The 27,197-nt window shown below is 41.4% G+C and overlaps 1 protein-coding gene across 10 annotated transcripts in view; it reads right to left on the minus strand.

The window, feature by feature from the left end:
• Positions 1-27,197, minus strand: part of FREM1 (FRAS1 related extracellular matrix 1) — a 313,656-nt gene that overhangs the window by 78,074 nt on the left and 208,385 nt on the right. For all 10 annotated transcript variants that reach the window (XM_045043745.1, XM_045043744.1, XM_045043746.1 and 7 more), the window contains 6 exons: positions 24,853-25,020; positions 19,538-19,746; positions 16,530-16,623; positions 12,610-12,862; positions 6,651-6,845; positions 5,363-5,548 (listed from right to left, as the gene is read on the minus strand). In XM_045043745.1, coding sequence (XP_044899680.1) covers positions 5,363-5,548; positions 6,651-6,845; positions 12,610-12,862; positions 16,530-16,623; positions 19,538-19,746; positions 24,853-25,020 — 1,105 coding nt within the window. The remainder of the gene's footprint in view (positions 1-5,362; positions 5,549-6,650; positions 6,846-12,609; positions 12,863-16,529; positions 16,624-19,537; positions 19,747-24,852; positions 25,021-27,197) is intronic.

Genomic DNA, 27,197 nt, shown 5'->3' on the forward strand with positions numbered 1-27,197 from the left:
CTGTTTTCATTCATTTGAATATATACCTAGAAGCAGAATTGCTGGATCATATGACACTTCTATTTTTAATTTTGTGAAGAATCTCCACAGTAGCTATACCAACTTACATTCCTACCAACAATGCCCAAAGGGTTACATTTTTTCCACATCCTTACCAGCATTTGTTATCTCTTGTCTTTTTGATAAGAGCTATTCTAACAGGGGGGAAGTGATATCTCATTGTGGTTTAGACTGGAATTTCCCTAGTGATGAGTGATGTTGAGCACTTTTCATGTACCTATTGGCCATTTGTATGTCTTCTTTGGAGAACTATCTATTCAAGCCTTCTGTCCATTTTTAAATCAGATTGTTTGGGCTTCTTTGCTGCTGAGTTATATCAGTGAGTCCTTTACACATTTTAGATATTGATCCCTTATCAGATATATGGTTTATAAATATTTCCTTCCATCCTGCAGGTTGTCTTTCCATTTTGTTGACTGCTTCTTCTGCAGAAGCTTTTTAGTTTGATGTAGTCTTTCTTGATTTTTGCATTTGTTGCCTTTGCTTTTGGTGTCAAATCCAAAAAACCACTGCCAAGATCAATGTCAAGAGTTCACCACCTATGTTTCCTTCTAGGAGCTTTATGATTTAAGGTTTTACATCCAAGTATTTAATCTATTTTGAGTTTTTTGTTTTTTGTTTTTTGTTGTTGTTTGTTTGTTTGTTGCATGGCATAAGACAGTGGTTCATTTTCATTCTTTTGCATGAGGCTGTCCAGTTTTCCCAACACCATTTATTGTCCTTTTCTTAGTGTATATTCTTGGCTCCTTTGTCATAAATTAAATGATCATATATGCATGGACTTACTTCTTTAAAAAAATTTTTTTAATGTTTATTCATTTTTGAGAGAGAGAGAGAACACAAGCAGGGGAGGGGAAGAGAGAGAGGGAGACACAGAATCCAAAGCAGGCTCCAGGCTCTGAACTGTCAGCACAGAGCCCAACACAGGGCTCAAACCCATAAACCATGAGATCATGACTTGAGCCGAGGTTGGATGCCTAACCAACTAAGCCACCCAGGCGCCCCTGCATGGACTTACTTCTGAGCTCTTTCATTCTGTTCTACTGATCTATATGCCTATTTTTATGCCATACTGTTTTAACACCATAGCATTTTGATTATTATAGCTTTGCAATATACTTTTAAATTAGAGAACATAATGCATCCAGCTTTATTCTTTCTCAAGATTGCTTTCAGAATTCAAGGTCTTTTGTGCTCCCATAGAAATTTTAGGATTGTTTGTTCTGTCTCTGTGAAAAATGCCATTTAAATTTTGATAGTGATTGCCTTCAAAGCTATAGATGGCTTCAGGTAGTACCGACATTTTAACAACATTAACACTTTTGATCCATGAATATATCTTTCCATTTGCTTATGTCTTTTTCAAATTCTTCCATCAAGACATCAATTCTATGTCTTATAGTTTTTGGTATATAAATTTTTCACTTCCTTGTTTGATTTTATTCTTACGTATTTCATTGTTTTCAATTCTATTGTGAATGAAATTGTTTGCTTTTTCAATAGTTCATCATTAGTATATAGAAATACAACCGATTTTTTAATGTTGTTTTTGTATCCTAAAACTTGACTTATTTTGTTGACTTGTTCTAATAGTTTTTTGGTGAAATTTTTTTTAAATTTTTTTCAAGTTTAATTATTCATTTTTGAAAGAGACAGACAGACAGAGAGCCCCCATGCAAGAGTAGGGGAGAGGCAGAAGGAGAGACAGAGAGAGAGAATCCCAAGCAGGCTCCACACTGTCAATGCAGAGCCCGTCATAGGGCTTGAAACGATTAACTGTGAGATCATGACGTGAGCTGAAATCCACTGAGCCACCCAGGCACCCCTTAGTAAAATCTTGAGAAATTTCTACATGTAATATCATATAAGCTGCAAAAAGAGACAATTTTACTTCTTCCTTCTTACTTGGATACCTTTTATTTCCTTTTCTTGTCTCATTATCCTGGCTAGGACTTTCAGTACTGTGTTGAATAAGAATGATAAGAGTGGGCATACTTGTTTTTGTCCTCATCTTGGAAGCAAAGCTTTTAACCGTTTAGAGTATGCTGCCACTTGTGAATTTGTCATATATGACCTTTATTACATTGGGGTATATACCTTCTATACCGAATTTGTTGACAGTTTTTATCATAAATATTGTTGAATTTTGTCAAATGCTTTTTCTGTATCTATAGAGATGATCATAGTCTTTTAGTCTATCAATTTGGTGTATCACATTTATTGATTTACATATGCTGACCATCCTTGCATCCCAGGTAGAATTCCCACTTGATCCTTTCAATGTACCATTTAATGTAAGGTGTATGATCCTTTTAATGTACCATTGAATTCAGTTTGTCAATATTTTCTGATGAATTTTTGCATCTACATTCTTCAGGGATTGGTCTATGGTTTTCTTACAGTATCCTTACCTGGCTTTGGTATCAGGGTAATGCTGGTCTTATAAAATGAGTCGGGGAGTTTTTCCTCATATTCAATGTTTTGCAAGAGTGTGGGAAGAAATAGCGTTAATTCTTCTTTAAAAGTTCGATAGAACCTGCAAAAACATCTGGTCCTGGTCTTTTCTTTCTCAGGAGGTTTTGGATTACTGATTGAATCTCCTTACTTATTATAGGTCTCTTCAGGGTTTCTAGTTCATCATGACTGAGATTTGGTAAGTTGTATGTTTCTAGGAATTTACCCATTTCTCTCAGATTGTCTAATTTGTTGATGTATGGTTGTTCCTAGTAGCCTCTTCTGATCCTCTGTATAACTGTGGTATCAGTTGTAATATCTCTTCTTCATTTCAAATTTTGAGTCCTCTCTTTTTCAGGGCAAGTCTAGGTAAAGATTTGCCAATTTTGTTTATCTTTTTAAAAGACCATATCCTAGTTTCATTAATGTATTGTTTCTATTGTTTTTCTGGTCTCGATTTCATTTATTTCTACTATCTCCTTCTATCTCCTTCTTTGCTATCTCCTTCTTTTTGCTAATTGGGCTTCTTTTTTTTTTAATTTTTTTTAACATTTATTTATTTTTGAGACAGAGAGACAGAGCATGAACGGGGGAGGGGCAGAGAGAGAGGGAGACACAGAATCGGAAACAGGCTCCAGGCTCCGAGCCATCAGCCCAGAGCCTGACGCGGGGCTCGAACTCACGGACTGCAAGATCGTGACCTGAGCTGAAGTCGGACGCCCAACCGACTGAGCCACCCAGGCGCCCCTTGCTAATTGGGCTTCTTTTGTTCTTGTTTTTCTAGTTCCATGAGTTATAAAGTTATGTTGTTTATTTGAGATAATGTTTTAATGTAAGCCCTATCACTATAAATTTTCTTCTTTGCACTGCTTTCGCTGCATCTCATATATTCTGGTATGTTGTGTTTCCATTGTTGTTTGTTTCAAGATTTTTTAAATTTCTTCTTCTTCCAGTTGTATTGAAAAATAATTGACATACATCACTGTATAAATTTAAGGTGTAGAGCACGATGGTTTGATTTACATATATTGTGAAATGATTACCTCAATAGGTTCAGCTACCATTCATCTCTTCATATAGATACAATTTTAACAGAAAGAAAGAAAGAAAAAGGGGCACCTGGCTGGCTCCATTGGTACATTATGAGACTCTTGATCTTGGGGTTGTAAGTTCGAGCCCCACTTGGGGTGTAGAGATTACTTAAAAATAAAATCCTTCAAAAAAAGAGAAAAGAAAGGGAAAAATTTTTCCTTATGATGAGAAATCGTAGGATTTTTTTACTTTTACTTTTTCTGAAGTTTATTTATGTATTTATTTGAGACAAACAGAATGAGCACAAGTGGGGGAGGGGCAGAGAGAGAGGGAGGGAGAGAGGAGAAAAAAAAATCCCAAGCAGGTTCAATCAGTGCTCAGAGCCCGTCATGGGGCTTGAGCTCATAAAACCGTAAGATCACAAGCTGAGTTGCAATCAGGAGTCAGATGTGTAACTGACTGAGCCACACAGACACCCCAGGATTTTTTTTAAAATTTCATCCTTGAACCATTGGTTGTTCGGGAGTGTCTTAATTTACACTTATTTGTGAATTTTCTAGTTTTCCTCCTGTTACTGATTTAAATTTCATACCATTGAGGTCAGAAAAGATACTTGATATGACTTCAGTCTTTCAAAATTGTCTAAGAGTTGTTTTGTGACACATCGGGTGATAGAATATACCATTGTTGAAAGTGGGGGACTTCAGTACCCAAGTATTATTATTGTATTGTTGTCATTACTTCCTTCAGATCTGTTAGTATTTTCTCAATATATTTAGGTGCTCCAACGTTGTATGCATATAAATTTATAATTGTTATATTCTTCTGATGAATTTACCCTATTATCATTTTACAGTGACCTTCTTTGTCTCTTGCTACAGTTTGGATTTAAAGTCTATTTTCTCTGTTGTAAGTACCCCTGCTGTCTTTTGGTTTCCATTTGCATGGGATATCTTTGTTCATCCCTTCATTTTGAGCCTATATGTGTCCTTGAAGCTGAACTTAGCCTCTTGCAAGAGGCACGTAGTTGGGTCTTGTTTTTTTCTATCCATTCAGTCACTCTATTAATGTTTTTGTTTTAGTTGTTATTGTCTGAAATACAAGAGCTATTTAAATATCTGAGATACATTCCGTTTTCAAAATTAAAGTCCTCACCTTCAACATCTCAGGCTCACTCTCTGTTACACCCATGATACGTGTCCTGATCTTTTCTGCCATTGTCTTTTAAAAGTGCTAAAAGGTTAGGAGAATGAGACCTGTGAGCTCCACCAGATTTATGATATCACAGTATTCTGGGTTGCTATGAAGGTCTTTTAAAACATTCCTTCTGGGGCGCCTGGGTGGCTCAGTCGGTTGAGCGTCCGACTTCAGCTCAGGTCACGATCTCACAGCCCGTGAGTTCGAGCCCTGCGTCGTGCTCTGGGCTGATGGCTCAGAGCCTGGAGCCTGCTTCCGATTCTGTGTCTCCCTCTCTCTCGGCCCCTCCCCCATTCATGCTCTGTCTCTCTCTGTCTCAAAAATAAATAAACATTAAAAAAAAAATTTAAAACATTCCTTCTTCAGTATTTATTCTTATAGTTTTCCGATGTGACATTTCCACTTACTTTGAAGTAAACTCCCATACATAAGGAAACTCAAAACAGAAAATTAAGATAAAAAGAATAATTTTCAAAAATATCAGCTATAATAATAATTCCTTGAACGTATACAGTGCTTTGAACAATGCTGAAGTCCTTACGCAGTCATTAAGCATGATTTGGCAAATCAGATACATAGACATAGGCAAGTGACCGCTAGCCACGAAGCCATGACTTACCTATGCTTATGCCCATATTGCTTTTTTCAAAACCTGCAGAAGGAAGAGTGTTTTCAAGGTAGCCAAACTGGGGAAGAGAAACCAAAACAACTTCCAAGTCATCCGCTGCAGTATCAGGGTCAGTGGCGGACAAATGGTTAATGGTAATGGCTGCTGAGAAACCCTCATCTACAACGAACATGGTACCTGCATACAAATAATAACACAATTATGACTTAGTGTGAAATCCCCTAATCAGAATAGTGAAGACAAAAGGGAGTGATTGTAATTCCAATTCAGAGAAGCCTCCCATGTGCAAATACGCTTCCATGGGAGATGTTCACTTCCTCTGGCATAATTTCTCCTGACAGTGAAAATATTCAGGGGTAATGGGTGGAATTTAATTTGACTTACGGAATTATATTTTTGTCTTGTACAAGCAAGCCAGACAATAATGGAAAGACAGCAGAAATACCAAATGCTCTAGTACAGCCCTTTAGTCATTCTCAAGGAACTCTGATTTCCCTTGTGTCTCTATAGAAGTGACAAATGAAAATAAGAATTGCCAAACTGTTTTAATGATAAGCCACTAAATGTAGTTTATGTACTCTTCAAGATCAGCTGGTACCTCTGTTTGTCAGAGCGTTAATTGCCTGCAAGCTATTATGAATTACTCATAACGAACATTTTTTCCATGCCTTGGTGCTTAATTATTCTGCAGGGATAAAGCTTCCTTTCCAGAACATTGCTTGGGAGATAGTTTGCAAATTACAATAACATCCATACATATGCTCGTATTTTTTTTCTAAGCAACAGAACATATACATAATGTCTATGAAGCGATGACTTTCTAAAAAGCAAATAAGGTTAAATGTATATAAATGGTCTCTCTGGTATTTTCATTCTGTTCTAATAGAAATTATTATGGAGAAAATAAATTACTCTCTCTCCAGCAGACAAATGATATTTCCCCATGTGAAATACAGCCAGAATATTTGAGGATTCCAATGTTGTCCTGATCCCATAACACACACACACGCACACACACACACACACACACACACACACACTCACAAACATACTTGCACTCTCTCTCCATACAGAATTACCTAAATTTTGAAACAAATAAATTCCTTTGCCCTGCAATCTTTTATACACTTTGAGTTTTCCACAAATTTGCATTGAGGCAATTATCATAGGCAATTCTGTAGTTTATTTTAACTATAATTCAAGTGCATAGTATTTTACTAAACCACAGTTATGACACTAGGTGAGATGTTAGAACTTTAATAGAAGAAAACATTGTCACCTATTGCAATTGAAGGTGATTGGTTGTCCACTGGGTGTACTGTGATGTTGAGGTCATACACTGGAAAGGACTCATGAAGAGGAACAGATGGATGAGGCCCATTGTAGCAACAGCCATTCACATAAGGACCAGCTTCTCCATCCGAAACCACCAATGTAATGGTATCATAACAAGGCACCAGGCCAATCTCACCACCTGGAAAACACACCGTCGCTGAAACCTGACTTTGTAAAAAACACAGAATACTAAGATGAAATCGACCTACACCTCTTCCACAAGCATAGAATGGCAAAGAAAGGAGCTTATGTGGCTACAATATAAAACCCAATTTTATCACTAGGAAATTAAATAGTCGTGAAAATAATGAAAAAAATGCTTGCCCATCTGTTGCCTCCAGTGAAATCTCTGCCAGCCCTCTATCACCATATGGAGGGGCAAAAAGGGGCTCACAAGGGTCTGACCGTTCACAAAGGAACATGGGAGAGGCACAAAGCTTGACTAGGGAAGGTTTCATTCTTCCTTCATAAGTGTTTAGCGATAGGACCCACCTCAGGGAGAGTAGAAGGCACCCCCGTCCTTCCAAGTGCATTGTGTTCCCATTTACATTAACTACCTTAAGTGAACACACATCACCCACACCACAGTTCTGAGAAACAGAAGCTGGGAAGGCAAAATAGAAAGATAATCCACATTTTTGTCGTTTTAGTATTTTCCCCATTATATAATAGCCAAGGTGCTAACAAAATAGCAACGTGACATGGCATAGAAGTTGCATTTATTTTTGTTTCCCCTTTTACTCTTTAGGGCTTATGCTCATGGGATTTAAAATGGCCCCAACTTGGGGCACCTGGGTGTCTCAGTTGATTAAGCATCTGACTCTGGATTTTGGTCAGGTCATGATCTCACGGTCATGGGCACTGGGCGTGGAGCCTGCTAAAGAGTCTCTCTTTCCCTCTCCTTCTGCCCCTCCCCTGCTCACGTGTGTGCATGCTCTCTCTCTCAATAAAAAATTAATAAAAATTGAAAGGTAAACAAAATGGCCCCCAACGTAAGCAGTGGGAGAAAGAAGGAAAAAAAGTCAGGATTTAATAGTTTATCAGTAAACCAGCCAATCTGCTCTTGGGTTACTAACAGCACGAAGATAGAAGCACTCACTATCCAGGGAACAGAAAAGTTCTGCAGAAGTGCTTTTGGTAATTCTCATGCTTCACACTGAAAGTGCCATGAGGGACGCAAACGTTGGAAGTTTTTTTTTCAACTTTTTTTTTTTTTTTTTTTTTTTTGGGACAGAGAGAGACAGAGCATGCATGGGGGAGGGGCAGAGAGAGAGGGAGACACAGAATCCGAAACAGGCTCCAGGCCCTGAGCCATCAGCCCAGAGCCTGACGCGGGGCTCGAACTCAGGGACCGAGAGATCGTGACCTGGCTGAAGTCGGACGCTTAACCGACTGCGCCACCCAGGCGCCCCACGTTGGAAGTTTTAATGAGACTGGCACACAAAAGATCAGGGACATCGTCTATTTTCACAAGACACATTGGCCAAATTTACACAATACTGTGCTTGGCATTATTCTACCTGCTTAAAATAATGAAAGGAAAATCAAGAGATGATATTATTGAGCCACCAAATGATTAAGGGATGAGACAGCCAGGCTTAGAAGAAAAAACAGAGTTGAACTTGAAAGAATTAGAATTAAAAAATCAGCTTTAACTTTAGAAGCAGCAAAAATTAAGATGCCTCTCATATATTCATATGTATAAAAACATAAATGGGCATAAAGCTTATCTATTCTTCATTCATATATACTATATACTATATACATATATACATATATATTAGTATATACATATATACTAATAAATATATATTTAGTGCCTCGTATCTGATAATTAGTAGGCTGGGTGCTCCAGCAGAGAATCAGGCAGACATTTGGAAAATGTCAGGCGGTTCAAAAGAATGTCAAATGTCAAAAGACCTTTTATGGGTCAGGCACTGACACAATCTAATGGTAAAGAAAGAAATGTAGTGGATCATTGATGTGTATATGTATTAAGAGGAGCCATATGAAATCGCCACTATTAAGTCCAATTAAATGGAAAATTCACGTATCTCAGCCTGAATATGGATGGGGGGCTGAGAGAGAAGAAGATGAAAGTATTGGCTGACAGTAGCATGGGGGCAAGGCACACATGGCAAGGAAAGTCAGGGAAGTTTTTCCAGATGGCTCTGCTGGCTTTATACCACGCATTAAATGATAATTACTTTACCAGGCAGATGAGGCAAAGAATTGAGATGGGGGAATGAGAACCTGCAAGAAGAGAAGTGGAAAAATCGTTCTAGGAAGAGTAGAGAGCTTAAAAAAAAAAAAAAAAGGAAATATGGTACCTTCCATAACTGTAATTTCGATATAGTGGAAGCTTAGGCACATTTACAGAAAAGCTGAAAAAGCAGGCTGAGCTTCTAGTCACAAAAAAGGCTACAACGTGGATGGCCAAGTCTCTACTTTGAATGGAGTACAGTCTAAGGACGGGATTTATACTTCAAACTGTTAACTGTGGCGTTATTCAAAAAAACATTTTAAGTCCGTTTATTCATTTTGAGAAAGAGAGAAATATGCACAAGTGAGGGAGGGGCAGAGAGAAGGAGAGACAGAATCCCAAGAAGGCTCTCTACCACCAGCGCAGAACCCCATGCGGGGCTTGAACTCACAAACCATGACCTGAGCAGAGTTCAAGAGCCGGATGCTTAACTGACTGCACCACCCAGGCAGCCCTAAAAAAAATTGTTTTAAAGACTTCATGTTTAATGTTGGGAGAATAGTAAATTAATCATGTAATTTTATTTTATTTTATTTTTTTTTAATTTTTTTTTCAACGTTTATTTATTTTTGGGACAGAGAGAGACAGAGCATGAATGGGGGAGGGGCAGAGAGAGAGGGAGACACAGAATGAGAAACAGGCTCCAGGCTCTGAGCCATCAGCCCAGAGCCTGACGCGGGGCTCGAACTCACGGACCGCAAGATCGTGACCTGGCTGAAGTCGGACACTTAACCGACTGCGCCACCCAGGCGCCCCAATCATGTAATTTTACATCATAAGATATTATTCAATTACTAAAACTTACATTTACAATAACTTCATAACATTTAATAAATATTTTAATAAACATGTTAGCTGATAATCTCAATGAAAAATGTAATCAATAAAACTACACACACATGATTGCAACTGTGTTAAAAATTATGATTAGAAAAAAGAAAACAAAGTACTGAAATGTTAACAGTGATCATCTCTGAGAGGTAAATAGGAGATTTTTCAAGACTTCATTATGCTTTTCCATACTTTCCAAGTTTTTTGAAATGAGCATGTAGTATTATTTTCATACTCATGGAGAGCAAATAATATTGGTGACAAGATTATCTTCAGGTGGCCTTTATAATCAACATATAGAGGCAAGCACAGAACACAGAAATTTCAGGTCCTGTAGTCTTTCCCACACAGTGCTAAATTACTACCAATTGAATAATTGGGTGAACATTACAAAGAAACATCATTCAAGTAATCAACCATCTTTTGAATTGGCAGTATTTCTCCTAATTTGGTAACATAACCCCAATACAACAACAAAAAACATCTATCTTTAGTAATTTGCCTAGTGTCCTAGTAGGTCTCATGAAAAAAAAATTAGTTCACCGTCCCTTACGTGGCCATCATACCAGAAGAGATTTATAAATACGTAAACTGTTGTTCAGCACTTAGAGCAAGGCACTGGCAGAAAAGACAGATTCATAGCACCCCTAATTTATGTGTGCATGAGCCTGCCATAGACGTTAAAATTATGTGAAACTCAACAGACGTTGGCCTTTGGCCCCTTTTCTGCCCATCTATATGAGATCTATTGGGGAAATCAAAATGAAGCACCTACCTGTGGACTCTTGAGAGACATCGAACATGTGGACTATGTTCCCCAGGACAAGGATATGACCAGTGAAACCCTTCCCAAGACTAAACACACTTAAGAAGATAAGGAGAGGAGTGCCCAGGTAGCTCAGTCTGTTAAGCACCTGACTCTGGTTCAGGTCATGATCTCATGGTTTGTGGGTTTGAGCCCTATGTCGGGCTCCGTGCTGACAGCTCAGAGCCTGGAGCTTGCTTTGGATTCTGTGTCTCCCTCTCTCTCTGCCTTTCCTCTGCTTGTACTCTGTCTGTCTCTCTCTCTCTCTCTCTCTCTCTCTCTCTCTCTCTCTCTCTCGCTTTGTCAAAGATAAATGAACATTAAAAAAAGAAGAAGATAAGGAGATACCATTTTTTAAAAAGATGTCTGGGGGCTCCTGGATGGCTAAGCATCTGATTTTGGCTCATGTCATGATCTCACGGTTCAGGAGTTCGAGCCCCTCATCAGACTCTGTGCTGGCAACTCAGAGCCTGGAGCCTGCTTCGGATTCTGTCTCCCTCTCTCTCTGCCTCTGCCCTGCTCACGCTTTGTCTCTCTCTCTCTCTCTCTCTCTCTCTCTCTCTCTCTCTCTGTCCCCAGAATAAATAAAACATTAAAATTTTTTTTAAATATTATTTCACAATATTCCCCCACTTCCAAATTAATCCTTACCTATCTCAATCCCCCCACCCCAGGTTCCCACTCCCACGCGTTGCTTGTATTCCCCATGTTCTTTCAAATAAGAAAATGGTCTGAATCCTGATACCCCTTATTCCCTCTACCACTCACCTGGCCTTATCTACCCATCATGCTTCCCCATGGAATCCACAGATGAGAGTGGCGTATGGATGAGTACACATGAAATTGTAGGAGAGTGCGATAAAAGGCAACCAGAGGAAATATGCAGTATTATTACTGAGGAGGTGCCCTCAACCCAGAGATCAGAAGACATGCTAGGGGCAAAGACTAATGAGGTACCGATATGTGACACTATCATCTTTGCACGTGAGTGGGTCTGTCTATCTATTTAAATTAAAAGTCCTTCGCAGCTCAGTCTGGGTTATACTCCTTTGAAGCCCAAAATGCCTAGCACCATGCCTTGCAGATAACAGACCCTGAATTCACAGTTTCTCCATTTGAACATTGTACATGAGGAACAAATGCTACCTGGGTAACAATATAATGTGATGCCGGAAATGAAAGCACGAGGCTAATAAACAAGCGTTTACTGCATCACTAATTTGGGTCCATCACTCTGTAGTGCTGTGGGTGTCACACAAAGCGTAAGATATCACCTTGGCTTTTCAGGAACTCAAAAGGCAGACAAGTTACTTCTTAGGAGCTAGCTGGTGATCAAGTAAACTTTTAAAATGAATAATATAATTTTCTTAGGGAGCTTCCTTCAGGCATTTCTGTTATGATTTATGGGTCCCAAAGATGTGATGGTCAAAGAAAATCTTCTACAGGTGGACCAAAGAGGGAATGCGGACAACCCCAGGGTGAATTGAAGGTCTGTTGGAAGCATCAAGAACAAAGCAGCAATAATACAGGCTCCTCCTCCACTCCTTGAAATTGATCGTATAACTGAGATCAGAAATCCTTCTCAATATGGTGACTCTACCTTAAAAAAAAAAATGGGATACGAGCTGCTCTTACTGCTGCTTCTTTTTAAATTTCTTTTTTAACGTTTATTCATTTTTGAGAGACAGAGAGAGACAGCATGAGCAGGGAAGGGGCAGAGGGAGGGAGACCCAGGATCCGAAGCAGGCTCTAGGCTCCCAGCTGTCAGCCCAGAGCCCAACACGGGGCTTGAACTCACAAACTGTGAGATCACGACCTGAGCCGAAGTCGGACGCTCAACCGAGTGAGCCACCCAGGTGCACCTGCTTCCGCTGCTGCTTCTTTTTTAATGAGAGCAAGCACGGAGACTATAAGGCTATCAGAGCCCCGGGCAAGGAGTGGCATTAAGACTCCGTTCAGTTGTTGCATCCCCCCAGTCACACTGGTCACCGTGCGGTCACTCACCCGTGTGTTTGTATGTCACAGCCCCCGAGATGACATCTCCCTGAGAGAACTGATCCACTGCGACTCCGGCTTTCCTCACCAGCCCGTGCTGAGGTGCTCGGGCGATCACAAACATCAGTCTCGAGTCATCACCGTCCACATCAGTAGCAGAAATGTGTTCAGAGGTGATGACCACCTCTTCGCCCTCTGAGCAATGCATCATGGGGATGAGGTCAGCCTTGAGGAGTGGTGGCTCATCATTTACAGGGAATACCTAGGGGGAAACAACGCACGTTTTCAAGAAAAAGAAGGCAGTGACAAATTGCCCAGCCGGCAAACCATAGCTCATAGTCGGAATGACAGGCATTTTCGATCTTTCAGACACACGAAATAATAGCCATGGAATTTGGCCAAGCAGCCTGTGTCTTTCCCCCATATGAACCATCTTGCAAGAAATGGCCAACATGGGAGACATTTTAGGTAGGAATGGAAGAGTACGGTTATGGTTTGGGACTCAAAGCTCTCATTTGTCTCCAGACAGACAAAACATAAATGTAATACACAGCAGTCTTCACCAAAGTCCCTATCCTCTTTTGTTAAATTCACACATATTCTAGAGGAAATTTGGTCCTTGTGGTCTGATGCATTTACACTTACCACATCAAAGTTATTTATATTTCAAATTATGTGGCGATTACAAAGCTTTCCTCCACCAACAACTCCCTGCCACCCAGGAAGCTTCCCTAAACTTCCAATAAGCAGCAGCTGCATTTCGAACATTTTGAGTTAACTCTGAAACTCCATAACCATGAAATCAATCCCAGGATTCAACTAGACAAAACGTTTTTCTCTCATCATGGTGAACAACAACCTCCAAGTCGAAAGGAAAGAAGAACAATGTGGGATCACTCTGGCTCTCTGAATCTAACAGGATGATGCAGACACTCGAAAAGGCAAGCCTTTTAAATCAGAACGAAGGACACCCTGCCTCAAAGTTCACAGTCACAACTTGGTGTGTGCAGTGCACGTTTAGTTCTCAAGTCCAGCCTGTTGATACTTGTCAAAGCCACATTTCCTCCTCCCCTTCTTTCCACCAGGGTGATCTTTTTTAAACGTGGCTTTCATCACTCTGGTTTCTCTTCGGATTATAAATCTCTCTCCTTTTAAAATGTGGCTTTCTGGGGCGCCTGGGTGGCTCAGTCGGTTAAGCGTCCGACTTCGGCTCAGGTCATGATCTCACGGTTCGTGAGTTCGAGCCCCGCGTCGGGCTCTGTGCTGACAGCTCAGAGCCTGGAGCCTGTTTCAGATTCTGTGTCTCCCTCTCTCTCTGCCCCTCCCCTGTTCATGCTCTGTCTCTCTCTGTCTCAAAAATAAATAAACGTTAAAAAAAAGATTTTTTTTTAAATAAAAAAAAAATAAAATGTGGCTTTCAGGGCTCACGGGTGGCCCAGTCCGTTAAGCGTCCAACCCTTGGTTTTGGCTCAGATCATGATCTCATGGTTTGTGGGTTCGAGCCCCACGTCAGGCTCTGCACTGACAGTGCAGAGCCTGCCTCGGATTCTCTCTCTCTCCCTCTCTCTTCTCTCCTGCTCGTGCTCTCTCTTTCTCTCAAAATAAATAAACAATAAATAAATAAATAAATAAATAAATAAATAAATAAATAAATAAATAAAATGTGGTTTTCATCAGGTCCCCTTATAGGGACCTTCAGTGGCTTCCTAGCACTGCTCCTAGGATGCCTTAGGCCCCGTTTCATGCACGAGGGTGCCTTTGCTCCCATCGCTGGTCTTTGCATCATCTCTGCATGCTCTCTCTGCCCCGTGACTGGGTAGGCTCTGCCCCAGTGCTTTGCTTGGCTACCCTGTCCTTCAGGGTACATGTGGATTCTTCAGGGAAAACTTCTTGAACAACTCAGATTCACTGAGAGACTTCCACCATTTACTCTCTTTCAGCATCCCATTTATTTGTAGCATACATCCAGTTTTTAACTAATTAATTATTTCTGTGATAATCGTTAATGTCTGCCTTCATCCCCTTCCTATAAACTCTAACAGTCCAGAGGCATTCTTTGCCATGTTCATCATCATACCCCAAGCATCTAGCATAGGAACTGGCATGTAGAAGGTACTTGGGTTTTTTTTAATGTTTATTTATTTTTGAGAGAGAGACAGACAGAGTGTGAGTGGGAGAGGGGCAGAGAGAGAGGGAGACACAGAATCCAAAGCAGGCTCCAGGCTCCGAGCTGTCAGCCCAGAGCCGGATGCGGGGCTCAAACTCATGAGCCGTGAGATCATGACCTGGGCCGAAGCTTATCAGGAAACAATATCTTTGTTCAAGTTCTCTGAGTGGATTCATTAAAGACCTTTCTTACTATTATTCTTCACTCAATCTGATGAATGTCACCAATATATCCATGATGACCGTCTGACAAAATACAAAATAGCCCGGCTTTCAAATGGATAATAAAGCCCAAAGGCAACAGAATTTAAAACATTCTTCCTGGACAGAAAATAATCACCCATAATTGTCCAAAAATGACCTGTACTTCTGATTGGCTTCCACAAGCCATGGGCTTTTGTCCAAAACGTAGCAATAAAACAGACTATTTACACAGTCACATGAATGATTTGGGGCAAGTCACGGAAACTTCTTGAACCTAAGTTTCCTTGCCTATAAAATGGAGATAATTCCCTCTCTGTCTACTTCTTTAAAATGCTGGATAGATGTAATCATTCTTAATTACTAACTGTAAAAATAGCTGACAAACACATTGTTACCGCTAATAATAATTTCATATCACAAAGATCTGACAAAATTCAAACAGAAATAGAATTTGGTAGATAAAGGTAATGAAGAACATAATTCTTTCTCTAGACCTTCCTTTGTCACTAACTATAAATTCCTATAAATCCTATGGGTTTTGCTGTGGACTTAAGTGGTCCATCAACAGAGAAATTCAGGGGTTCCCATTAACCTTTATGTGCAGATTTTCCATAATTTGTCAAAAGGGGAAAATAATTATTTCAAACAGATATAAGAAAGGAGTATATAGTACAGGAATTCACAAAGAGGCACCACACACAGGAAGACATGATTTCTTCCATTCGAGAAGGAAAAGGCCAGTGACACTAGCCTAACCTGGATAGGTGCTATATAAATATTTCTGAGTGTTAAAGCTCAAAATGTTAGAATCAATTTATACACAGAATGAATTGGTTTTTAAGTTAAGTATCTGGATTTGAGGTCAGGACAGTTTGATCTTTTTTTTTTTTTTTTTAATTTTTTTTTTTTTTCAACGTTTATTTATTTTTTTGGGACAGAGAGAGACAGAGCATGAACGGGGGAGGGGCAGAGAGAGAGGGAGACACAGAATCGGAAACAGGCTCCAGGCTCTGAGCCATCAGCCCAGAGCCTGACGTGGGGCTCGAACTCCCGGACCGCGAGATAGTGACCTGGCTGAAGTCGGACGCTTAACCGACTGCGCCACCCAGGCGCCCCGACAGTTCAATCTTTAAAAATTTTTTTTTCAACGTTTATTTATTTTTGGGACAGAGAGAGACAGAGCATGAACGGGGGAGGGGCAGAGAGAGAGGGAGACACAGAATCGGAAACAGGCTCCAGGCTCTGAGCCATCAGCCCAGAGCCCGACGCGGGGCTCAAACTCACGGACCGCGAGATCGTGACCTGGCTGAAGTCGGACGCTTAACCGACTGCGCCACCCAGGCACCCCCAGTTCAATCTTTAAACGGATTGGAAAGAGAAAGCAGTATGCCCATCTCACCAATATAACTTTGCTGTCTCTTGCCTATTACCTACAGACATTGGCTGGTATCCCCTTGCTTTGGAGTCCACATGTTTCAAGTTCTATCAGGAACTCTTCAGAGGCTTCCAAACTGGATGTTTTATTCCCATATGAACCAGGGAGGAAACTTTCTACCTACCTCAACACGTAGAACCAAGTCTGCTGAATTCGTGCCATCTGTGACCTCCAAGAATATATTATCCTGTAGTATCTCAGATCCATCATGTCGATATCTGTGGGGATGATATTTGCCACTAGCCCCTCAAGGCCACCGTGACAGTAGGAGATGCCTGACACAAGAGCTCGTCCATGGCTTTTGCCACATAGTCAATAAATAACAAAAAACATAGCATAATCATGAAGTCACGTACTCAACTACTCAAGGGTCCCTGAATGCAAAAGTTGCATATATGTGGTATATGCATTCATCATTTGCCCCCAAATCAAAACGCAGCCCTCCAAGTTGCCACCATGGCAATGGGAACCGTCTGGTGCAGTTCTGCTTACTTACCTGAAACAAGGCTGGAGCCATGGGCATTACTGAGACAGCAGTAGACAGGTAAAGGCAGGACACTGTGTGGATTCTGATGATCCCTTTCCTCCCCTATTCTTTCTGCCTGTGCTTTTGATCTGTTCAGCTCTTCTCTAAAACTCTGATCTATGAATTACTTATTGCCTCTCTCCTGCCATTTACCCTTTTCTACTTAATAGCTCTCTTCCATTTAACCTATAAAGATTTTCGAATCTCTCCAGACTTAAAAATATTTTTAGGGGTCTAGACGTGGCCCTACTTTTCTTTAATTCTCAGTCAAGTTTTGTAACAGAATCGTCTAATTCAAGACTTTCCATTTACTCTGCAGCCATTGTAGTGACACTTACCACAAGTATCTATTACTTACTTATTACTTACCACAAATTCTAAACAGCTATCGAACTGAGCCAAATTTTTAGCTTTCCAATGATTTGTTCAAGATAGGAAACAAGTCTTAGGAAATGAAATTAAAAGTTGCATAAAATAGTAAATCGAACATTTATAACATTTACATATGAAAAAAAAATCCCAGGACTAAAAGATATTTAACTCAGGACTAGTCTCAACCATACACTGGCTAGGGACTCAGGTTGGGGATTCTATTCTCATGGTGAAGAAGGTCCACCTCCCGCCCTCGGTATCCCTTCCGCACCCTGTCTCCTACGCTCCCTGATAATTTCAACAAAAACAGATGTGTGAAAATGTACTAATCCTATCTTATCATGCTGATACCCAGGGCCAGGAAGATCTAGGAGTGCACATCCAAACGCATGGCTGTGGAGTCAAACAAAACTTCCTTCAAAATCAGACTCCTCCATATACTAGCTGAGTGACCTCAACCTCTTTCTGCCTTAGTTTCTTCAACTATAATATGAGAATACAGCCATCCACCTTATCAGGCTTTATTGCTGTGAAGATTAAATAGGAAAAAAACATAATTGCCAAGTCCATAGAAGAACCCTTGAGTTACATGTGCTGCAAATATTAGTACTTTTTTTCCTATCCATCACGCATTCCCTAGTAACAATTACCTAAACAGAGGTCTTGTTCTAACATTTAGCTAAGAACTGAGATGTCTAAAAAAGGGAAATTTCAATGAGGCTAAGAGTGAGTAGTGGAAAGAGGTCGGGATATTGGAGGCTGTGAATAAACAATTTAACTAACCTAAACTTCGGATAAAAGTTGATCTTCCTTTGCACAAATCCTAGTTCCTAGCAACTTCCAAGTGTGAAATTATGCATTTGATGCCTAATACCCTCTAAAAGGTCAAAATTCCCATTTACAACTTGAACTTATAAGTGATAAGTCAACTCGTATGTCTGTCTACCTGACCCTTGCTTTTCAGTGTCTTGCATTATTTTACAAAGAAGGCATTTTTACCAAACTTTGTAGGAAAGTTTCTTACAAAACTACATTAGGTAGAAAAAATGAAAGACCTCAAGGGGCAAGGAACTGCTGTAGGACTGTAAGGAATGAACCACTCTAATTTATCCAAAGGACACAAAAATGCTGCTTCAAAGGGGCACATGCACCTCAATGTTTACAGCAGCACTATCGACAATAGCCAAAGTATGGAAAGAGCCCAAATATCCACTGACTGATGAATGGATAAAGACGTGTACAATGGAATATTACTTGGCAATCAAAAAGAATGAAATCTTGCCAATTGCAACTACGTGGATGGAACTAGAGTGTATCATGCTAAGTGAAATAAGTCAGTCAGAGAAAGACAAATATCACACGATTTCACTAACATGTGGAATTTAAGAAACAAAACAGACAAACATAGGGGAAGGGAAGCAAAAATCAGATAAGAACAGACAGAGAGACAAACCGTAAGAGACTCTTAAATACAGAGAACAAACTGAGGGTTGTTGGCAGGGTGTTGGGTGGGGGGATGGGCTACATGGGTGATGAACATTAAGGAGGGCACCTGTTGGGATGAACACTGGGTGTTATATGTAAGTGATGAATCACTAAATTCTACTCCTGAAACCATTATTACATTGTATGTTAACTAACTTGCATTTAAATAAAAAATAAATAAATTCAAAACAAGAAAGAAAGAAAGAAAGACATGAGCTGCTCTATCCCTAACTGTCAGAGACCCAAGGACCACTCCATGCCCTGCCTCCCTGGTGTATCCCACATATTTGACTGCAATGAAATAAAAATTTACACTGAAGATACTGATCAACAGAATTCTATCCCAGAGTTTCCAGTCTTATGAAACTGACACTCCTTAAAGCCAAGTTCAACTATGTAGTTTGGCCATATAGATTATTTCAGTCTATACTCATCCAGTTTGGCTATCACCTCTTGTGATATGTACAGTTGCAGCAAATTTAATATTCATGGTAACTAATTTCTGTGTCTCAAATATCCATAAAGTCATTCCCACCGGTACAGCAAGCCAGATAGAAAGAAAATGTCTGGAGGGAAATTAAAATTTGTCATTTCTCGTTTTCAACTGACCCTTGAAAGTATTCACTGGCATGCTGGTGCCCCACCCCCCACAAAAAATTAGAAAACTTCTTCCTCTTCCTCTGCCTCACAACTGATCCAGATGAAGGCCGAAGCATGTAAAGAAAAAAAAATTCAGGAAATGTTCTAACCTAACTTTTAAGGCATGGAGTTCTCCCCAAGAAAATGTGCCTCCTGGGTTTAGAGGAAATCCATCCAACTCCACCCTTCCATGCTGAGGCAGTCTCTGTAGGGAGAGGTAGATGCTGTCCAGTTGGGTATCCACATCAGAAACCAGAATGTTCTCTGTGCTGATGACGCAGTGACCTCCCTCAGCCACTCTCAGGGGGTTGGTAAATACCTAAAACGAAGGAAGAAAACATTCGAAGCCTTGTTCCATGAGATAGCCCTGAAGACAGAGCTCATTAAATAAATAGAAAACTTCCAGTACCACCCTCACAGGTCGATTAATTTTTTCAAGAATGTGGTAGGGACGGGGGAAGGGGCAGGGGCAGGGGTGCCTGGGTGGCTCAGTCCATTGAGAATCCAACTTCAGCTCAGGTCATGATCTCGCGATCTCTGGGTTCCAGCTCCTGTCAGGCTCTGTGCTGACAGCTGGAGCTTGCTTAGGATTCTGTGTCCCCCCCCCCCCCCCCGGCCCTCCCAACTAACGCTCTGTCTCTGTCTTTCAAAAAATGAATAAACATTAAAAAAATTAAAAAAAAAAAGAATGTGGTAAAGGGGACAAGTTCATAGCTAAACATACTGGATGAAAACTATTTTTTACCAATTTTTTCCAATTCTAAGCACTGATATAGACAAAGAAGCAAGGCAGATTCATAAACCTGAAACGGTCTACGTTTCATTTACCTCGGTCCCTAAAGAGTGGAAGCAGCAATCAAATTGGTTACTGTTGGTGGTACTAAATGGAGAAAATAATAATATACATCACCAAATCCACACCCACCATTGCTGGATCTATCTCTATATATATCTATATATATGTATCTATCTATATCTATATCTATCTATATCTATATCTATCTATATTTATCTATATCGATATATATATCTATATATCCCATGCTCCTCTTTTTTTTTTTTTTTAACTAAAACGATGGTTTTTAATGAGAACCGGAGGTATGGTTACAATTACATAGTCCGACACAAAAAACCCATGAGCGATCAGGAGTTGGAAGGTTAGAAAATAATGAGGGTAACACTGGGTACAAGAAGAAAAGCTGTTGCAGAACCTCAGGAGCCATGCTAATACGGCCTCTCCCTGCGATCCTGTCTGTGCTCACCCCTGGAGTCCGTCTTGCCAGGGCCAAAGCCACCTCTGTCCCCACCACCCCGGCCCCCTTGGAAGCCTCCATGGTCCCCACCTGGGCCTCGGTAGCTGCCCCGATCATAGCCTCCTCTGCCACCATGACGATCGTCTCCATAGTTACCCCCCATATGAGCAGTATATATATATATATATATATATACACACACACACACACACACACACACACACACACACACACATATATACATACACATATATATACCTTTATCTAGAAAATGAACAACAATTCTATCAAATTCCCCTAGAGAAAAGAATTCGTCTCCTTTTCACCCTAAAAACTCTTAAAGACTTCGGAAATTGGTTAGAGTTTTTAAGTGTCAGTGGTAACAAGTATTTTAGAGACAGAAGTAGAGCAGGAAATTGAAGATTAGAAATTGAAGATTCCACAAGAAATATATTTGTACTAACATTAGACAAATAATTAAGCCAGAAAGATAACTTTTGATGATAGAAAAAGCTACCGTTTGATTCACAACTCACTTAAAAGCAAAAAACAAGTTAGGGGCACCTGGGTGGCTCAGTCAGTTAAGTGTCTGACTTTGGCTCAGGTCATGATCTCACAGTTTGTGAGTTCAAGCCCCGTGTCAGACTCTGTGCTGTCAGCTCAGAGGCTGGAGCCTGTTTCCGGTTCTGTGTCTCCCTCTCTCACTGCCCTTCCCATGTTTGTTCTCTGTTCTCTCTCAAGAATAAATAACGATTAAATTTTTTTTAAAGTAAAAAGCAAGTTAGAAAGGCTTGGGATGTTTTATTACCACATTGGTACTTGGCAAGAAGTGTTCTATGGTCAAATAAGTCTCAAAAACAGTCAAGGTCAATCTTCACCTTGGAGATTTATAAGGCACATAAGCATATTCAATGTTCTGAGATCCCGCAGTAGGAAAATAGGTGAACCTTGTTTAACCCATCATTCTCCCAAATTTACATTATTCATGGAGGTAAAAGCAAGCAGATAGAGTTGGGGCACCAAGTCAAGGGCTCTGACGGTCCCCTGCAGAAGGGCTGAGCTGAGTGCCCTACCCATGTGAGGATACAGTGTTCTCCAAGGAAACAGCCACTCTCTTCAGAGCAGCTGCTGCTCCCTGAAAGGAGAATGTTCCTGAGGAAAAAGTTGGTAAAGGGAGCAGTGGGGGCTGGGGGGATGGGCAGAGGAAAGGGAAGTGAGCAAGAAGTCACGGCCTCCACTCGGAGCCCTGCTCTATCCCTATGCCCAGCAGGCACAGCTGTCCCAAGGCAGCCCCCTGGATCCTGGAAGTTAGAGACCAACCATCCTGAGATAGCTGCCTCCTATTCTTCAATACACTACTGCCGCCAGGAAAGGAAAACGTCCAACAAGAGACTTTTCTCCCTACAACCACTCACCCCCATCCTTCCCACATGCCATACTTCCATGTGGTCGAGACTACATTTTTACTGTTTGTAGGAGAAAGAAATAAAGGGAGTTCTTATTAAAAGAGGAATATCGGGGCACCTGAGTGGCTCAGTCAGTTAAGTGTCTGACTCTTGATCTCAGCTCAGGTCTTGATGGTGGGTTCAAGCCCCGCACTGGGCTCCACACTGAGAGTGGAGCCTACTTAAAGATAGATAGATAGATAGATAGATAGATAGATAGATAGATAGAAGGGAGGAAGGAAGGAAGGAAGGAAGGAAGGAAGGAAGGAAGGAAGGAAGGAAGGAGGGAAGGAAGGAAGGAGGGGAGGAAGGAAGGAAGGAAGGAAGGAAGGAAGGAAGGAAGGAAGGAAGGAAGAGAGGAGGAAAGGAGTATTATTTTTGAAACAAGGTCCATGTCTGCCAGCCTCATTGATTCCTGAGTTGTATCAGTTGATACCCCAAGATGCTAATGTTTCCAGGGATATACTTTGCTACACTATATGGTTTTAAAATATATATGTATTTTAGGGCAACTTTCAAAAAAGTAAAAGCATAAGGCTAATTTGCCCAAACTCATTCATCACTAATGTTTCAGTCTCTGTCGAAACCCAGTGCTGAGGTTTTGGGGTCTTCTCATCAGCATCATATTAAGATCCCCTCGTGGTTATCATTCAGCCCAGCTCTCTGTGGTATTTTCACCACTCGTGTGACTGGTTTCACTGGAGCTATTCATTTAATTTTATTTCTGATAGTCTCAGTTCTCTAAGGGACTATTTCACTTGCCCCATACACTATAGAAAAAAGACAGAAGCCACTAGGCCACGTTAGTTATGAGGATAACTATTCCATCTACCTTCAAATGAGGGAAGTGACTGTTCACTTCACTGTTTTCAGTTTTCTCCACAGATCATTCTTCTCTAGCAAGAGGTTTGGATTGCTTTGCATGAAACACTATTTCCCTCCCCGATTGTTTTAGAAAAAGCTTTGGCTTCTCAAATGCTGGGCTATTTCAGGCATGTATCTCATACACGGGAAAGAAAGGTGTGAATATAATCTAATCAGATTACCAGACGTTCAAAACTATTTTCTTCACGGGGAATGTGATGCGGTCCGTGACAGGGAAGGGATCAAAGAATGTAGTTCAGATTCTTTTGCCTTTTGTGTGAGCTCTGTGGTGCATCTTCTACCAAAAACTGCAAGTTCAGAGGCCTGAGGGGTCAGGCCAGCGATGTAAATGAGTGTACTGAGCTGGGTGGGGCCTCTGGAGACTGGAGACCAGGCCCTGTCCAACTGCTGCTGGGGATAAGTGAATTCACTATTCCTCGAATTTCCAAATTTTCAAGAGAAGCCAGAAATCTAGAGTCGGTACGAAACTTCCTGATGTTTAAATTTGGTCAACTCATTAATTAAAAGTATGGTTTGGATCTATCAGAACAGTTCTGGGGGTTGGGTAAGCCCCTTGGTCCCTCACAGTGAGACCTCTGCCCCATAACTTGGGCTAGATGTAGAGATGGTGAGGAGGCTCATGGGTACCTGGAAGGTGACGTGTTTCCTTAGGCATGAAACATGTACAGGTTCTCGTCCATTTTGGTTCCTAATGATTCGGTAATCCTACTTTGTCTTTCACTTTTGAGGGGAAAATGAGCCCAAGAGGAGCCACACTAATTAAGTCTAGCCCTCCGATGGGGTTTGGAACAAACCTTCAGCATTAAGTCCAGCCTCACAGATAAGATGCACAAGGTGGCATCGCCTTTGTAGTTCAGTTTTAATGAGAGACACAAGTGCTTGCACGGTTACGTCAACACTGGGGTGGGGGCAGGAGAGAATGGAAGAACCCATCTTAATTCATTTGAAAAATTAAAAGGCTTATTTAGATTAGCACACATATAGTTGGCCCGCAGTGAGAGCAAATAAGCCCTCTGGTTGCTGAGAGACCCAAAACTTAATCCCCTTCTCTGATCAACATGTGAAACTCAGCGGAAAGGAAAGGAAATAAAAAGGATTTTGATAAAGCTTTAAAAATAATGCCAAATTCAGCAACTGGAAAAATCTCACCTTTGAGAAAGTCTCATGGGAGGTGAAAGATTCCCTTCCCCATGATTTTTTTTTTCCTACACTGTAGCTGAAAAATTTTAAGTTCTATAAAATAGGGGCACCTGGGTGGCTCAGCGGGTGAAGCGTCCGATGCTTTGGCTCAGGTCATGATCTCACAGTTCATGAGTTTGGGCCCCATGTCGGGCTCTGTGCTGACAGCTCGGAGCCTGGAGGCTGCTTGGGATTCTATGTCTCCCCCTCTCTCTGCCTCTTCCCCACTTGCGCTCTCTCTCTCTCCCCCTCTCTCTCTCTCAAAAAATAAATATTTTAGGGGCGCCTGGGTGGTGCAGTCGGTTAAGCATCCGACTTCAGCCAGGTCACGATCTCGCGGTCCGTGAGTTCGAGCCCCGCGTCAGGCTCTGGGCTGATGGCTCAGAGCCTGGAGCCTGTTTCCGATTCTGTGTCTCCCTCTCTCTCTGCCCCGCCCCTGTTCATGCTCTGTCTCTCTCTGTCCCCCAAAAAATAAATAAACGTTGAAAAAATAAATAAATAAATAAATAAATAAATAAATAAATAAATATTTTTAAAAATTGTTTTAAAGTTCTATAAAATAACCCAAAGAAAAGTTATCATTTCCAGTAAGTCTTCAAGGCTTTCCTCTCTTTCATTAGGTCTTTCTTCCTTTTCATCTTTCAAATCAAATATCGTACCTACCTCAGGAACTTGATTATCCACTGGAAGAACCGTGATGTTAAAGCACATCCCATGCAAAGTGCCCCCGTGCTGGTTACTGACAGAAAACGCAAACTGGACGTGTCCCGGATGGAGGCCTATATCTTGCATGGGTGGCATGTAGGCCACTTTCATGTAGTTCACAGCATGCTACAAGGCAAATTGACATGGACATGTGGGTACCCATCGGTAAGAATCAGAGACTTTCAGAGAGCTAGGTCTTCAAAAACCATCGTGTGGACGTCAACAATTGCAAATGCCAACATCATCAATTTGAAGATTCCAAAAAGCTCTATTTCATAAATCACATTTTCTAAAACCAGGAGGGAAAGGAACAAAGAAATTAAGGAAATATATCAAGGGCTTGAAGCCATCCAACTCTATAAAAGAAAGCAAGCTCTGGGGCGCCTGGGTGGCTCAGTCGGTTGAGCGTCTGACTTTGGCTCAGACCACGATCTCGCGGTCCGTGAGTTCGAGCCCCGCGTCCGGCTCTGTGCTGACAGCCTGGAGCCTGGAGCCTGTTTCAGATTCTGTGTCTCCCTCTCTCTCTGCCCCTCCCCCACTCACGCTCTGTCTCTCTCAGAAATAAACATTAAAAATTTTAAAAAAGAAAGAAAGAAAGAAAGAAAGAAAGAAAGAAAGAAAGCTCTAATTTCAATGCAACTCCACCATCAATTAGCTGTGTAATATTGGTCCAGTTACTTAAACTTGCAAGGCCTCTGTTTCCTTATCACCAAAATCAAATAATAAAATATAGTACCTAGCACATGGGGTTTACATACTCATCTGCAACATCCAACTGCAGTGAGATAAAGCAGAATTAGCTCTAAGGACGGGGGTAGCTGCTGTCTGTCAGAAGCCAAGCTCTCCAACCAGCCTGATGGCAGGGCCCGGGTGGTGGACGGATCGGCACTGCATGGCGGCCCACCGAAAGTGAAGCTTCTTGGACTCCTGCTTTTATGTAATTTGGCCTTAGCGCTGGTCAGGGCAGCCCCTCTCCCAGTGAAAGCACCTGGGGATTTGTCGGTTGGGGAATTGCCCACGACAGGCCCCCCGGGAAAAGAACCACTGGGGAAAGAAAGAAGATTCGCAAGGAAATCATGCAGCCAGCCCTTGCCACCCCCTATAAAGACTCCTCTCCCTAAAGGAAGGACAGCCCCATATATTTCCCAGCCAAGGAGGGGGACGAATGGGTTCGAAATCCCCACTCTGGCAACAAAGGAATGTATCTACGGATACAAGTTACTCCAACCCCTAGGCCCATTTGGCCCCCAGGAGGCATTCCAGATGATAACTGGACCTGGTGGGTTAAGGTACAGAATGGTTCATTAGTTCCTAGGTATACATTGTCTCTCTGGGAGCACATAAGGCGTGGGTTCCCAGGGCCCTCTTGGCTCCCTCCCGGCACCCCAGACCAAAGCGAATACTTTTGTTCCTTGTACCGCAAATGGTTCAAAGGAACAATTAAGAAGTCACGTCCCTGTAAACGTTCCCTTTGAGGTGTTGAGAGCTAGATGACCTTGAAAGGGCAGGAGGGAACGTTACAAGAAAATAACTCTGTTGTTCCTTAATGGGTGATTACACAAAGGAACATCTTTAGAATCAGGTAATGCCAGAAAACATAGATGACACACGTTATAAGGAAATTGCTAACAAATATAATGCCACGCTTGCCACAAAGCGGCCAGTCTAACACACGGCTGTGGTCTGGGTCCATTTGTTATTTTCGCGACGCCGTTCATCCTTCGGGAACCCCTGGACCTGCCGGAGCTGGAGTCCGGCAGCTGCCTAAGTATTCATCACCATTAGTGTGATTTTCAGAGGTAGAGTCCAGAGGAAGAGGGAGAAGGTTGGTGAAAGATTTTGGAAGGTAGCAGATATTATGAATCGCATGTGTTCCCTTCCCCACCACCACCAAAAAAAAAAAAAAAAAAAAAGATATGTTGAAGTCCTAACCTCTAGGATCTCAGAATATGACCTTATTTGGGAATGGGGTTGTTGTAGCTGTATTAAACTAAGGTGAAGTGTGGTCTTATGGAAGGGCGGGCCCTTAATCGAATAGAACTTCTGCCCTCATGAGAAGAGAGAGACACACAGGGAGAAGATGACCATCAGATGATAGACGCAGAGACTGTAGTGATGATCTACAAGCCAAGGAATGCAAAAGAGTGCCAGAAAACCTCTAGAAGCGAGGAGGAGGCAAGGAAGGCTTCCCTACAGGTTCTCAAAGAAGCATGACCCTGCAGACAGCTTGATTTCAGACTTCCAGCTCCAGAACTTTGGGACAGGAAATCTCTGTTGTTTGAAGCCACCCAGTTTGTGGTACC

This window comes from Felis catus, chromosome D4 (assembly GCF_018350175.1).
Source record: "Felis catus isolate Fca126 chromosome D4, F.catus_Fca126_mat1.0, whole genome shotgun sequence".
In the NCBI taxonomy this organism is placed as follows: Eukaryota; Metazoa; Chordata; class Mammalia; order Carnivora; family Felidae; genus Felis; species Felis catus.